This window comes from Musca domestica, unplaced genomic scaffold, assembly GCF_030504385.1.
Source record: "Musca domestica strain aabys unplaced genomic scaffold, Musca_domestica.polishedcontigs.V.1.1 8, whole genome shotgun sequence".
Taxonomy (NCBI): domain Eukaryota; kingdom Metazoa; phylum Arthropoda; class Insecta; order Diptera; family Muscidae; genus Musca; species Musca domestica.
This window is the reverse complement of record NW_026712409.1, coordinates 8,926,544-8,943,553: the sequence shown is the minus strand read 5'-3', so window position 1 is coordinate 8,943,553 and position 17,010 is coordinate 8,926,544. Positions and strand designations below refer to the sequence as shown.

The following is a 17,010-nucleotide window of genomic DNA, read 5'->3' as shown; positions in this document are numbered from 1 at the left end:
TGACATTTTGTGGGGGAGTTGCCAGAAGGAGTGAACCGATAATGTCCATCTCCAAACTCGCTCTAAGTTTGACAATAATATTACGATGTACCAAGTTTGGATCAAATCGTATACTCCCTTCGAGAGTTATCTTGCACAACAGCCAGACAGATGGACGGACGAGCATCGCTAGATCGACTGCAAATGTCCTGAAACGTATTTGGTCCAAAGAGACCTAGCGTCTAAAACCGTTATTTCGATGAGGCACGTATTGGCCGTATCAAATTATATATACCCTCTATGGCCATATGGCTGATCCATTCCAAGGTTGCTGTTACCAATTATCGACCTCCCTTTTTTAACTTTCATAGCCTGAAAGTATGCACCATTTATTTTATATTTGTCATTCCGGTTGTAACTTCCGAAAAAAGTATTTTAGACCGAATAGAGTACATATTCTTGATTAGCATAAAATTCTATACTTTATTAGACGTGCCCACATGTCTTTCTTTCTCTCTCTCTCTCTCTCTTCTAAATCCGTAGAATTTTTGATATTGAAAATTGCTCCCATATACATCTCGATTTAAAGTATTTTTGGAAGGTTGGTCAAATTGTTTCACCAGAATTTGCTGCTAATTGGCAGTTTGTATACTCAGTTGGCAGAAAATATCCCTGCAAAAAAACTACCCATACCGGCACAAATTTGTAGTATAGATCCCATATAACGGAACATTTCAATGTTCGGTATTTTATTGATTTTAGTCACATTTTTGAACGAAATTATTTTAAAGTTGGTGTTTGAAGATCGCAGTAGGTACCACTTTCTCTGGTAGTTCAGGTCCAACATTAGATCTACATTAGAAATTGTATCTTTTTCAATTCTTGTTTGAAGCTTCCCACAAAAAAAAAAAAAAAAACATTTTCAAAAAATCCTATATTTTATACAAAACGCATGAAGCCAAATGAAAATATCGATCTGATCCAGAATACAATTTTGGCATCCAATTTGGTACTCCCAAGACTAGAATCGTTCATAAATATTGTTAACATTCCTTCTGTTCCGCTATTTTTCTTTTTAACCGCATTTATTTTGATAAATATCAGTCAACTTCCAATAGATTCGTTTTGAGTCGCCTAAAAATATGCAATGAAAATAAAAATCCAATTTTTTTTATTTTTTTCTTATTTTAACAGAAAACTTTTTCATTTATAATTAACAAGGTCTAAAAATGTCTTCCTGATATTTGCTCTCGTTTCATCATTATTTGTACCTTTTTCATATTTTGTATTTGTCTTAATAATAACTGAATAAAAATATCCTCGACTACTATATCAGAGAACTCCAAACATAGTTAGAAAAAAGTGAGAGAGCATGAGACTAAATTACATGTTTATATATAATGTTCCCTAAACGCACACATATTTACCCACCAATAGACAGAGTAAATATGTATTTTAGTTAAATTTACTACACTGCTGTAACCATGTCTAGCGATAGCAAAAAAAAAAAAACAGGCAATTGCTTACGAATTATTATTACGAAGGGAAATAAAGAGAGGTGATAATATAAGAGTATTTACCACACTGTTTTTGTCATCTGAAAAGAGAATACCAATGAATATGAGTTTAACAGTTAGCCAAGGGACTCAATTGCAAAGGAAAACACAGAGAGCCTTCCATTAAAAATGTTTAATGATGTGTGGTGGGAGTTCTCACCAGCTTAATAAACCAATATTAGGTTCTCTCTTAATTTCGATTTACCGTTGATTATCAAGAGTCTTTTGAAAAGGCAATGGAGATTGTTGTAATAAAACGGGGAGAAAATAAAGGCAGAGTAATGATTAAGAGAATTTCAGAATAAAACTGTGTCAGAATTTATTTGTCGGAACACAATAGTTATTTTCTTGTTGTAAAGGAATCACGAATAATCATATCATTGTTTTCTTATAAAAACAACGTATTTTTGTGGATAAGAATAATGTAAGGCATGAAATACCAGGATGTAGATGGACATGAATTATCATGATTTATTAAAGCAAAGACAATTATATTACGGCTGAATATTTTGCAGCAGCAACACTTTAAAATAGCTTTTTATACTTATTAAATAATTTTGGGAACAATGTAAACAATTAAATTTTAAAATTCTATTTTTAGCTAATTCAGACCTTCATATCGTTAGCTAAAATGCATAAAGGCGGAACTAGCAAGTAATTGAAAATTGAATTTCTGAATAAATATTGCGAATGTCATTAAACTAAATGTCTTGACAAAATTTTACACGTCTGCGATCAAGAAAACGCACTTTTATTAAGTTAGAAATATCTTCATTAGACATGTTAACAGTTTACATTTAAAACATTTTTTGCAATTACGTTTTTGTTAGTTACGGCTTTTTGCATTTTAGCTAACGATATGTTGTTAAGCAAGAATATTATTTTAATTTTTGTTAAGCATTACTCTTCTATTGTTTAGTCTATCTATGATTAATGAAAGAAAGAGAGAGAAAGAAGAGAATATACGCCTTTCATAACTCTACATCTTCACAACGCTTCTTCTCTTAACTAAAAGATCCGATACTGAATATCTACATCACTTGCAAAAAAAATTGCAAAAATTTCCTCTTTCATTTATAATGAGAAAACCTTTTCTCTTTAAATTCCATCAACTTACACTCAGTGTTTCTCTCAGTGTAGGGAGATTTTTGCCTTATTTTTTATTATTTATGTTTCGACTACAATATAAAAGAATACCACTTTTTATTCAGTGTAAATAACTCTACAGTTGTCTTGGCTTCTCTCCCTTTCTCCACACGTTAAGTGCCCCGGGTGTATTGCTCTACCCATTAAGGTGATGAAAGTATAAAACATGCGCCGTGTGAAATAACCCGTTCTGGTGCTCTGGAATTTGCATACATTTTGAAAGAGATAGAGAGAGAGAGGAGGGAGTGTATTTTGTATTTTCATACATAATAAAGAGAAAATGCTAGATTAACAACCAACATTGAAAGAGTTACCCAAATGTTTCAAAAAGTGTTACAAAGAACAACCTGGATTCCGAAATGGGCGATTGGAATGAAAGTTTTTTTTTTAAAGATGGAATCTTAAAAAAACCTTAGCACCTATCACACAAGACTATGATTATAGACATGAACGGCGAGAATAATGAGAATTTATTAAGAGAATTCCAAAATAACTTTTCTGTATCGAATATTTTAATTTTTTTTACTCAATGAAATTCATATCAAAAAGAATCAATTGTTAAAAATGATCCATATATGCTTTTTTGTTCACGTTTTATTCATGTCAGAAAATGAAACCATATAAAACCATTCCGAAAATACAAAAAATATTACCATACAGATGGCTGATTGAGTAATTATTACATGGACATTTTTGAAAAATATTCACAAAAAAATTTTTCAAGATAAAACAAAGGAACAAAACTCTATGTTCCGCTTTCGCTTGAATAGGATCAAAATTCGTTTGAAAACGAGCAGATTCTACTCTTGCCGAGCAATATTTTAGTCTTTTTTTCATACTGTTGTTGTACTAACCTCCTCTTCTACCATTTGCCCCATCGTTCACCCTCTGCACATAAATTTTAATATTTGCTTCAGGTTAGGTGGGGAAATGGACAATATCGGTCCACTCTATCAAATACTTTCCCCCAAAGTGTCAAAATTTTGAATAATTATAACTCATATAAAATTTGATGCAAAAGTCCGATTGTCTTCAAATTACACATACCGCAAACCTTTTATTAACCCAAGGTCTGGTGTGAATATATCGGTCCACTTCTTCTGGTACCTCCTCTACAAAGGGTCAAAGTTTTAAATAGCCAAAAATGATCATAAAATTCGGAATAAGCATCCGGTTCTCCTCATATTTTACACATTCCATTATTTCTTCTAAGACAAGATCTGACGTGAAGATGGGATATATTGGTCCACTCCTTCTGGTACCTCGCCCACAAAGGGTTAAAATTTTGAGTACCCCTGAAGCTCATAAATCGCGAAAATTGATATCCGATTCCTTCCAGTCTTTGCAAATCTCAATATTTCCATCAACACAAAATCTGTTATAAAAATGGTAGAGATCGGATCATTCCTTCGGGTACCTCCCCCACAAAGGGTCAAAGTTGTGGATAATCAAAACGATCATAAAATCCGAAATAAGCATCCCGTTCTCTCCAAATTACACACATCACAATATTTTTATTAACCCAAGGTCTTGTGTGACTATGGAATATGTTGGTCCACTCCTTGTGGTACCTCCCCCACATAGGATTAAAATTTTGAATGTCCATGAAGCCCATAAAACGCGAAATTAACATCCGATTCCATTCAGAAATGGCAAGCCTCAACACTTCCATCAACAAAAGGTCTGTTATAAAGATGGTTGAGATCGGATCATTCCTTCGGGTACCTCCCCCACAAAGGGTCAAAGTTGTGGATAATCAAAACGATCATAAAATCCGAAATAAGCATCCCGTTCTCTCCAAATTACACACATCACAATATTTTTATTAACCCAAGGTCTTGTGTGACTATGGAATATGTTGGTCCACTCCTTGTGGTACCTCCCCCACATAGGATTAAAATTTTGAATGTCCATGAAGCCCATAAAACGCGAAATTAACATCCGATTCCATTCAGAAATGGCAAGCCTCAACACTTCCATCAACAAAAGGTCTGTTATAAAGATGGTTGAGATCGGATCATTCCTTCGGGTACCTCCCCCACAAAGGGTCAAAGTTGTGGATAATCAAAACGATCATAAAATCCGAAATAAGCATCCCGTTCTCTCCAAATTACACACATCACAATATTTTTATTAACCCAAGGTCTTGTGTGACTATGGAATATGTTGGTCCACTCCTTGTGGTACCTCCCCCACATAGGATTAAAATTTTGAATGTCCATGAAGCCCATAAAACGCGAAATTAACATCCGATTCCATTCAGAAATGGCAAGCCTCAACACTTCCATCAACAAAAGGTCTGTTATAAAGATGGTTGAGATCGGATCATTCCTTCGGGTACCTCCCCCACAAAGGGTCAAAGTTGTGGATAATCAAAACGATCATAAAATCCGAAATAAGCATCCCGTTCTCTCCAAATTACACACATCACAATATTTTTATTAACCCAAGGTCTTGTGTGACTATGGAATATGTTGGTCCACTCCTTGTGGTACCTCCCCCACATAGGATTAAAATTTTGAATGTCCATGAAGCCCATAAAACGCGAAATTAACATCCGATTCCATTCAGAAATGGCAAGCCTCAACACTTCCATCAACAAAAGGTCTGTTATAAAGATGGTTGAGATCGGACCATTCCTTCGGGTACCTCCCTCACAAAGGGTCAAAGTTTTGAATAACCAAAACGATCATAAAATCCGAAATAAGCATCCCGTTCTCTCCAAATTACACACATCACAATATTTTTATTAACCCAAGGTCTGGTGTGACTATGGAATATATTAGGCCCACTCCTTGTGGTACCTCCCCCACATAGGATTAAAAATTTGAACGTCCATGAAGCTCATAAAACGCGAAATTAACAACCGATTCCATTCAGAAATGGCAAGCCTCAACACTTCCATCAACATAAAATCTGTTATAAAAATGGTAGAGGTCGGATCATTCCTTCGGGTACCTCCTCCACAAAGGGTCAAAGTTTTGAATAACCAAAACGATCATAAAATCTAAAATAAGCATCTGGTTCTCTTCAAATTTCACACATGCCATTATTTTTACTAACACAAGGTATGCTGTGAAGATGGAATATATCGGTCCATCCATTCTGGTACCTCCCCCACAAAGGGTTATATTTTTGAATATCCATGAAGCTCATAAAACGCGAAAATTGACATCCGATTCCTTTCAGACTTTGCAAATCTCAATATTTCCATCAATACAAAATCTGTTATAAAAATGGTAGAGATCGGATCATTCCTTCGGGTACCTCCCTCACAAAATGTCAAAGTTTTGAATAACCGAATCGATTATAAAATCCTAAATAAGCATCTGGTTCTCTTCATATTTCACACATCCCATTATTTCTACTAACACAAGGTATGCTGTGAAGATGGAATATATCGGTCCACTCATTCTGGTACCTCCCCCACAAAGGTTTAACATTTGAATATCCATGAAGCTCATAAAACGCAAAATTAAAATCCGATTCCATTCAGACTTGGCAAATCTCACTATTTCCATCAACACAAGATCTGTTATAAAGATGGTAGAGATCGGACCATTCCTTCGGGAACCTCCCTCACAAAGGCTCAAAGTTTTGAATAACCAAAACGATTATAAAATTGTGGTTCTCCTCATATTTTGCACATCCCATTATATCTACTAACACAAGATATGCTGTGAAGATAGAATATATCGGTCCACTCCTGCTGGTACTTCCCCAACAAAGAGTTAACATTTTTTTATCGGTTTTAGATGAAGTATGAAAATGGAATACTTCATTTGACTATATCTCGTATCTCACGCTCATTTTCGAATGGAGGTAAAATTTGCTCGCAATCGAGCCGATTTAACTCTTTCCGAGTATTTTGCCATGCCGTAGTTTTATTTGCATTTTCTCTTTCCACTGAAGCAAACGATAAAAAAATTGAGTTTTTAACTCCATTTTACTTTAAGAGTGAATTCTCACTCTATTTCGAACAAAAAGGAGTGGAGGGTCTTCCAGGAGTATTTCAAGGCATTGCATGCGGAATGACAAAATTAATATACCACCCATTTTACGATGTTGTTATTGTCTAAAAACCGACCCAATTTTTAATCGCACCAAGTGATGGTTGACCATATTTTTGTGAAAAAAAAAATCCTAAACTCTTCCAGGAGTGATTAACAAGTGTCTTGACTCTAGATTCCTGATTATTTTCTCATTGAGGTGGATGAATGATGGTGAGCTTTTTCTACGCTCCCAATTACTCCAGGGCTTTTTTTAACAGAAATTCTTTTACTACCCCAAACACACACACTGGCACGTGTGTGTGTTTGTGAGCTATAAAAAGCTAGTTTTCCTGTACTTCTTTTTTGTGCGTTTCTATCTATCCGTTTTTTTGCCTCGTTGTGATTTTTCTCGCTCTGCTCCTCTCTTTCTCTCTGGATGGCTGATTCCCCAGAGTAAACGAATATTTCCATTATAAAATTCGCCTTCGTGTGTGTACACCCAACACGGCGGTGTGGTGAATAACGAATGTTTACGGTAAAATATATTGCTATCTATGTGTTCGTGTGTGTGTGGAGTATTCGTTCGTTCTATGTTCCTCCTGTGTTGTGCTGTGCCGTGGCTGGTTGGCTGCTTCTTGGGCAATCGTTGCGATGATAGTCGTCGACATCGTGTCGTTCGTTGCCTAGTTCAGTAATGCGTTTTTCCAAAAGAGCAAAGATTCCATACGCACCGTTATAATTTTGTTAAATATTCGTATTGAGAAAAGTTTGCATAGGGCGGCACCTCGAAAAAAGAATTAAATTTAATTGTGTTTTATTAAATAAACAAAATTTATGGAAAAGAAAAATAATCTCTACAAAAATTTGGTAAATTTGAGTTGAGAAAAATACGAAAAAAAAAATAATATTGAAATAATTTCCCCAAAGAAATTGAATACAAAAAGAAAAATGTGAAAAAAATTTTTCCTCCATGGAAAAAAAGTGTAATAAAATAATTGTTGTACACACACAGCCATTGACGCAGAGTACGAAGTTGGAAAAAAATTGTATTAACCCAATGAGAAAAAATGAAAATGAAAATACAGAAACGAACGCAATGCATGATTCATGTTGTAGTCGTATTTTTTGGAATTTTCTTCTCAATCTGCTCGACGACGACGTCGTCGTTGTTGTTTTTGTGTTTTCATGTGTGAATACAATTATCGTGTAGTTGTGCTGAATACTCTACTTTTTTTTGTTTGTGGTGTGTGGTGCTGTATCCCCTTTTGGCCTGGCGTTTAATAACTAGACAAAAAAGCAACAACAACAACAACCACATCATTATTATAATCACCACGCATAGCATTCGGCGCGTTCCAAAAATTGTTCTCTCTCTTTACTCTAACCCCCTTAACACCACTACCCCACCACAAAAAGTACCCCCTCTCAGCTGAGCAAAATAAAAACACAAAAAAAATATTGAAACAGAAAAGATTTCCCCCAAAACAAAAGTGAACCAAAAAAAATCGAATTCAACAACAATTGCCGCCGCCTCAGCATCATTACCACCTTCAGCAACAACAAAAAAATCAACAATATTGTACAAACAAAAGAAAATTGAAAAAAAAAAAATAATATTGAAAACAACAACAACACGAAAATATCCAAAGAAAATAAATACACTTCCATTTGGAATAAACAAATTATTGGCAAAATGTACCAAAAAAAAACAATATTTTATGTGAATTGAACAAAAAAATCTCTTGTGCGCTCTCCCACTCACATTTGAAAATAAGCAGTTATTACTCTTGTCCTAAAAGGGAAACCGTTGGGGAGAGAGAGAGAGAGAGTTATACTCCCCATAATTTTCTAACGGACATTAATGTGTCAAAAATATATGCTTAGCTTTGAGAGTTGTTTCTGTGATTATCTCTGTTTCTTTTTTGCTTGTCTAATTCTCTCTGTTTAATATTATCTTCTCATTTTTTTTTTGTTGTGAAATATGGCCTTCATGAGGTGGGGAAGAAATGTTCTCTTTGAGTTTTGAAAAAATAGTGGCACTTTGTTGTGATATAAACAAAACGAAAAATCAAATGTAAGCCATGATGATAAACATGAAAATTAAAAAAAAAAAATAAAATAGAGTAATAATAAAAAAAATAAAATAGAATAATAATAAAAATATAATAATAATAGAAATAATAATAATAAAAAATAATAATAATAATAATAATAATAATAGTAATAATAATAATAATAATAATAATAATAATAATAATAATAATAATAATAATAATAATAAAATAATAACAAAAATAACAATAAGTAATAATAGAAATAATAATAATAACAATAATAATAATAAAATAATAATAATAATAATAATAATAATAATAATAATAATAACCATAATAATATTACTTAATATAATAATAATAAATCCTAATAATAATAATAATAAAATAACTAATAATAGAAATAATAATAATAATAAAAATAATAATAATAATAATAATAATAATAAAATAATAAAATAATATAATAAAATAATAATAACAATAATAATATTAATAATAATAATAATAAATAATAATAATAATAATAATAATAATAATAATAAAAATAATAATAATAAAAATAACAATAATAATAATAGAAATAATAATAATAAAATAATAATACTAAAATAATAATAATAATAATAATAATAATAATAATAATAATAATAACAATAATAATATTAATAATAATAATAATAATAATAATAATAATAATAATAATAATAAATAATAATAGAAATAATAATAATAATAAAAAAAATAATAATAAAATAATAATAATAAAATAATAATAACAAAAATAATAATAATAATAATAATACTAGTAATAATAATAATAATAAATAATAATTATAATAATAATAATAGATAATAATAATAGAAATAATAATAATAATAATAATAATAATAATAAAAAATAATAATAACAATAACAATAATAATAGAAATAATAATAATAATAATAATAATAATAATAATAATAATAATAATAATAATAAGAGGCTTTTGAAAAAAGACAGACAGTTTACGTTATAATATAACAGTTACCCTTACAAAATTCCTTAACTGTTTTATTTCATTTACCATGATCTGATTTAGGTCTGGTATGGAGTCGTTCCCTAAGAATTGGGATCTGATATTTGCAAACACTGGGCATTGGCAGAAAAAATGCTCCAAAGTTTCACCATCTTCCCACCATGCCTGGCATATGCAGTTATCTACACAATCTATCTTGTACTGATGAGGTTGTAGGCCCAGGTGGCCCCTAATGATTCTTCTAATGAGAAGATTCTTAGATTTTATCTTATTAGGGTCGCCCCATACGATTTTTGTACCCTACACCACAAGGTGGTCAGGGTACTATGTCTTTGTGCATTTGTTTGTAACTGGCAAAAGGTAACGAGATAGAACCATAGTACCTTTTGATGATCTGCATAGAATCACATTCTGAGTCGATTTGTGCCTTTCCGTCCGTCCATGTATTTTTGTAAACAAATTACAGCTAGCATTTATTGCCCGATCTATATGAAAATTTACACAAATCATTTGTTTGACCCAAGGATGGACCCTATTGAATTGATTGGTGATGATCGGCCAAAATTTAGATATTGCTCCCATTTATATCTTCAGCCGATTTGCTTTTATTGTGCACCAAACGTGTAATATCAACCCAAATAGTTCGGAATTTTGCATATGCGACCAAATTAAGCCTGGAAATAAGTATGCCAAATTTGATCGAAATCGGTTCAGATATCAGCTATAGCTCCCATATGTATTGTTCAACCTATTTGATATTTTTGTCCTCCGCAGGCGTAATATGCACTCTATAACAACGATATATCGGAAAATATATCAAATACAGCACAGAAATACCTTTCCCAAATTTTATCGAGATTGGTTCAGATTTGGATATAGCTCGAACAAATATCTTCATCCGATTTGCCTTTTATTGTGCACCAAACGTTTAATATCAGCCCAAATAGTTCGGAATTTTGCATACATGACCAATTTAAGCCTAGAAATAAGTATGTCAAATAGGTATAGCTCCCACATATATTGTTCATACGATTTGTTATATTTTTTATTTGTTATATGAAGCTCTACTAAATATTAAAAGGGATGGAGGGTATCATAAAGTCGACCCAGTCCGACTTTTAGACTTACGTTTTTGGACACAACTTTAACTCTAGACGTGACGCATTTAGCGCTATTGGATTGTCCTGTTATATAATGCGTACTGAGCCGAGTTGGAAATAGTTGTTGATTGAATTTATACATTCCAATACGGGTTTTGAATTCACTGTTTTGGATGTTATAGCTTTTATAGCGATTTTACTGTCTGCTAGGATGTTTACGGTGGTCGGCCTCGTGTTGGCATTAAGCCAGTTCAGAAACTCTGCAATCGCTCGGACCTCCGCTTGAAGGATCGTAATATAATCGGGCAAACGGCAAGTAAACTAGCTCTTCCACATTAAAAGTACAAAAAATGCCAGAAAATGTATATTTCTAAAGGGGCCCGAGTGCAAGAACACGATCTTTCTGTAACTCCCTGTCCATGTAAATTTCATTTGCATATTGCCTCCTGGGAGTCACGAGGAAATTTGTCGTCAATATAGGCATGTTTGACCATCTGTCTGGCTGAAGTTCTCGATAGATCTTTAAGATAGTACCCGATTCCGCCCAAAATTTGGACATCGTATTTTTTAACAACCTTACTCCTCGGCCCTGGAATTTCGAAATATAAAGCGTTGAGTATTTAAACCTCGAGCATCTTAATATTGGTCTAACAAAGTAGAAAATATTGTCTTATACCTTTGGGTACACAAAAGCTCAACATTTTCAATAATTCAATGTGGATTGAAATTTAAAATAACTCAGAAATGTCTCTGAATGCTATCTCCACATTGGCCAATCTCCTTATTGGCAGCCTTTCCCTCATTGTACTTCCCACAAAATGATAAAACTTTGGAAAAAAACTCCGATTTAATTCTTTATAATTCAACGGCATTCAGCTGATACTTTTAAAATTATTGACAGGAACATACAGGGTTGCCCATATTCGACGGACCTTTGGGCCCTTTGGGCCCATTCCAATCGACGAGGCTTGTCCGCAGGCAATATTCTTTGCGTCAACTGAATTTTGTACGGGAACAAATACAAATCAATACGAATAATCCATTGTAAAGTGGACCTAGCCATGCCCAACTGCTGAGAACGGCGTTTTTGGGATGTTCTTGGGGACCTCTCAACACTGGCTCGTACGGCAGCAATATTCTCGGCCGATCGCCTTGGTCGACTTTTATATGGCCTCTTCGGATTAGAAAGAGCCTTACCAGTCGAAAATTTTTCGTATAAACGCTTAATGGTGTTCTTTGAAGGCGCACTTCTCACATTTTTTAATGTTTTAAAAACACGTTGAGCTTTCACAATTGACTTGAATGTAAATTTCAACTATTTCAGAGCGCTCGCGTGGCGTGTATTGGTTCATGGTAAAAATCTGCTTGGACTGACGCTTCAAACGCGGTATGTCATTAAGCGATGTGACATCTCTGTCAAAAGTTATGGCGTTGCCAGATGGGTCCGTCGAATATGGGCAACCCTGTAGGTCGAGTGAGAAAGCTAAAATTTTACACACATGAGTATTTTACCAGTAGGCAGGATAAGTTCCTAAATGTAGGTTCATGTAGGTCCACGTTTTCGTATAGCCCCCATTTAACGATACCTCTCAATATTCGGTATTTTGATAATTTTACCGATATTTTTTACCGGAATTATTTCAAATTTCGTATTTCAAGTTCTTAATAGTTCCACAGCCAATGACAAAAAATCGCATATGCAGGTCCACGTCTTCGCATATAACGATACCTACCCCCCGATGTTCGGTGTTTTGATGATTTTAGTAACGTTATTAACCGGAATTGCTTCCATTTTCGTGGTTGAAGTTCGTAATGAGTACTACAATATGCAGGTCCACGTCTTCGTATAGATACCTCCCATTATTCGGTATTTTGGTGATTTTAGGGACATATTTTTTTGGGATTTTGTATTTAATGTTCGTAATGAATGCTCCAACCTATAACAAAAAAATTTTAGCGGTATTATTCACCAGAATAGATCCGAATTTCGTAATTGAAGTTCGTAATGGATACTTCGTTTTGTATGCAATTATCTTGAAATTTTTGCACTTCCTTCAAAATTGTGGAGGGTATTAAAAGTTCGGCCAGGTGTTTTTTTTTCTCGAAATATTTATCGGAGAACCCATAAATTGTATATATTAATTATGAGCGATTAATTTTCTTTTGATTGGAAAAAATTGATACAACAAAATGGACTTTGAATTCCATAGTTTTCTGTAGAAAAACCTCTAAAGGCCTTCCAATTTTCTTTTGATCATATAACAGAAAGATATTTTGCATAGAAGCAAATTATTTCATAGTTCTGCATTTGAGCATCACGTTTTATGAACGAAGGCTTAATTCAAATAAAAGTGGGAGAGTTATGTTTTAATGTGATTTTTTTTCAAATTTTCGATTTAGAATAAATATTTGAAAAATAGATATATAAACAAATAAAAAGAAACAACAAAATATATTGAGAATTCAAAATATACAATTAATCTCCTAACCAAAAAAAGAAGGAAAAAATCTAAGTTCTGTCGATAAATAAAAAAATAAATATTTCAAAAATATTTGTGAAAAACTCTACCCAAAAAGAAACATCTGTTCCCAACTCCGCTGAGACGCTGAGAGTTCGTGTGTAATAAATGATTTTTAATTGAGCATTGGAATTGTGGTTACATCGAAGCAAAATAGACCAACAAAATATAACAACAACAACACCCCTCCTTCTGACCCAAACCAACCGCCGGGCCATTGCATGTCAGAAATCCTAATCAGTTGCCAGTTTTTTTGTTGTTGGTGATTTCAATTGTCGTCGCCTTACTTCATTAACGAACATCAAACGTTGAATCCTTGAACAACAGCAACAGCAACGTTGTTGTCCTCCTCGTCGACTAGGACGTCGTCGTCGTAGTCAGATCCGTCAACTACGCTTTTTGGTTTCGTTTTCTCGCCTGGCTACAGTATTCGGCCAATTGTGGCCGATATTAAACGACCTTCAAAACGTTTTGTGTCGAAGCAATCCGCACCATGGGCTGCGCACAGAGTGCTGAGGAAAGGGCAGCAGCCGCCAGGAGTCGTCTGATTGAACGCAATCTGAAAGAAGATGGGATACAGGCAGCAAAGGATATTAAACTTTTGTTATTGGGTGAGTAATGCAACAGTAAGGGAGAGAGAGAGAGAGATTGATAAAGAGAAAGCAAGAGTTATTCTCATACTATCTACCACATATCACCAAATAAATAACTCTTTAAATGGCATTTTATTTGGAGTACTGTCCAGGGAGAGTTGAGTTTCTCTCACTCTCTTTTAGTTGGTGTAATATTCTCTTTATTGAGCTAAAAACAGCATTTCCCAGTTTATTAAAGAGCAAACGAATTGAGGCCAGCCATTTGTTGGGATGCTGTTCGAACAAGTGATTTCCATACTCCCCACCAATTCCTCCCCTCCCCTCTGCAATTTTGTTAAAAAGTCTTAGACATTGATAATGACTTTGCCTTTCGGATTTGTTTTTTTTTTTCTTTTTGTTTTTCTTTGCCTTGTTTTTTTTTTCTTCGTTTGTTGGCATCCCAAAGAATTATCCTTTGGTTTCTTACAGTCTGCCTGTTTTTGATGTCAAGTAAAATTAGAAGAAGAAAAAGAAATAGTTTTTCTTTTGGTTTTCATTTTCCTTAATTCCTTTTGGTCTGACTTGTGGTTCAAACTGTCGAAGAAGTTTTTTTCTGGTTGTTGTGGTTGTTCTTGCAAGAAATTAAAGGGGGGCGAAGAGTGTCTTATTTCAATTGCTATTCGTTTTTTTTTTCATTTTCTCTTTGTAATCAAAGCAAAGGTTATTTTTTAATGTGAAATTTTTCTTGAAATGTTTTTGACATGTTTGACAGGTGGTTTTTTTAATTTGCTGTTAATATCCTTCTCTGACAGGTCATGAAAGGTTTATTTAGTTAAGAGTTGACATTTAACTCTAAAATATATTTTTTCTATTTTGCGGAAATTTCTCAGAATTTCTCGATTCAATTGAGAAACTTTAAGAGGTCTATCAGAGGTATCAAAAAAAAAAAAAAAATAAGTATAGATAGAAGTCATTCATAATTAATTCTATACCAAAATACTTTTTTGAGGAAGCTCTAAAAGCAGTTCCACTTGGAAATGTCCTTAATTTTTTTTATTTTGTGTTACCGAATACCTTTATGGCTAGTTTACACATTATGTTAGAGTCTTACGTAAAATCACCAATTCTTATTTATATATTTAGTATTTGTAAAGCATACTTTTAGGCCATTTATAAATATATTAATTATACCCTCCACCTTGAAAAGAAAGGAATATAAACATTGTCATTCTGTTTGTTGCATTCGTCGTAGACCCCATAAAGTTTCTGTCAGTCTGTCTGTTGAAATCACGATACAGCCCATATTATTTAACGTAAAGCTTCAAAATTTGCCCGACAATGTGTAATATGTCTAGTGTGATTAGTATTAAAATTCAGATGTATAGGTCCACGTTTTTACCGCCATATACCTACCACCAATATCAATTTCGATTTTCGACAAAAGATTTTTATTCTTTTTTTTAGTATTCAACGATTAACGTTTTTAATTGTTTATGTTATAATCTGTTGATAATACCCTTCAAAACATCAAAAAATCGATCCTATCAACATCACATGCGAAAATCTAAAATCGATTTTTCGTAGACAAGCCAAAATCGAGATTACTTTTTGTTTGTAGACAAAGGTCTCAATATCGATTTTTACTGTCGACTGCATATTTTTAATTCGAAGGATTTAACGAAACAGAAGTCTTTAAAAAAATTGCAAAAATTAAATTTTCAAAATCGTTTCATGGGACTCTTGTAGGACCAACTTTAGGTTTGTCTTTTTTTGTTTTTGACAAAAAAGTCTAAAAGTCGACACTCTCCAAATGCAAAGGCATTCTGAGCTAGAAAAGGCCTCCAAAGTATCCATAAGACAATTTTATTTTCCTTAGAGTTCTTTAGAATTTTCTAGTCTTACATTTAAAAGGCTTTCCTCAAAACATGTAAGCTATAGTAAATACTCAGAATCGGTCCCATCAAACGAAAACGCTTATCCCACTACTTCGATGGGTCGAAATGTCAAACTTTTTGGTGAAATCAGAAGAGATGCAAAAATTAAATATGTATGCGCCGGCGTATGATTAATGCTCTGTATGAGATTATTGAACGAAAGATCATACGCCCTGATGGCATGACATTTAATAATACTTATACGCCCAAGTGTCCCAATAATTAAACCAGTAAAGAAAGTCCTAAAGTCGGGCGGGGCCGACTTTATGATACCCTACACCACTTTGCTAATTTAGTAGAGTTCCACCTAACAATTAAAAGTTTTTATGGGAGAATTTAATCATACACGCTATGATTATAATTGTAATTTAAAGTTGAAAGAACTAAATATGCCGAAGCATTTGTATCTTTTAAATTCGGACTTGTATTGCCCATTTGGTGCACAATTAATTTGAAATCAGATAAAGAAGATATATGGGAGCTATATCCAAATCGGAACCGATCTCAATAAAATTTGGCAAAGATATTTCTGAGCTGTATTTGATATATTTTCCTGAATATCGTTGTTACGGAGTGCATATTACGGCTGTGGGTAACAAATACAACAAATCGGATGAACAATATATATGGGAGCTTTAGCTATATTTGAACTGATCACCAAATTTGGCATGCTAGCTTTTCGACTCAGTTCGGTCGCATGTGCCAAATTCCATCCCATTTGGGCAAATATTAGACGTTTGGTGTACAATAAAAGGTAAATCGGACGAAGTTATATATGCGAATATATCCAAATCTGAACCGATCTCGATAAAATTTAGCAAAGGTATTTCTCAGCTGCATTTGATATATTTCCCCAAAATTTTTGTTACAGAGTGCATATTACGGCTGCGGAGGACAAAAATAACAAATCGGATGAACAATATATATGGGAGCTATAGCTGCATCTGAACCGATTTCGATAAAATTTGGCATACTTATTTTCAGGTCGAATTTAGTTGTCTGTGCAAAACTCCATACTATTCGGACTGATATTACACGTTTGGCGCACAATAAAAGTCAAATCGGACGAAGATATATATGGGAGTTATATCTAATTTTTTACCGATTATCTCCAATTTCAATAGGGTTCGTCCTTGGG

General features: G+C 33.4%; 1 protein-coding gene across 2 annotated transcripts in view; it reads left to right on the top strand.

Moving 5' to 3' along the window:
- The window catches only part of LOC101887825 (G protein alpha o subunit), a 142,253-nt gene that overhangs the window by 45,597 nt on the left and 79,646 nt on the right, over positions 1–17,010 (top strand). The window contains exons 1-2 of one of the 2 annotated variants that reach the window (XM_005174795.4): positions 7,239–7,540; positions 13,248–13,977. The exons of the other annotated variant lie outside the window; for it this stretch is intronic. Coding sequence (XP_005174852.1) covers positions 13,860–13,977 — 118 coding nt within the window. The 5' untranslated portion in view covers positions 7,239–7,540; positions 13,248–13,859. Of the gene's footprint in view, positions 1–7,238; positions 7,541–13,247; positions 13,978–17,010 lie in introns of those variants that run through there. 2 annotated transcript variants of the gene reach the window in all.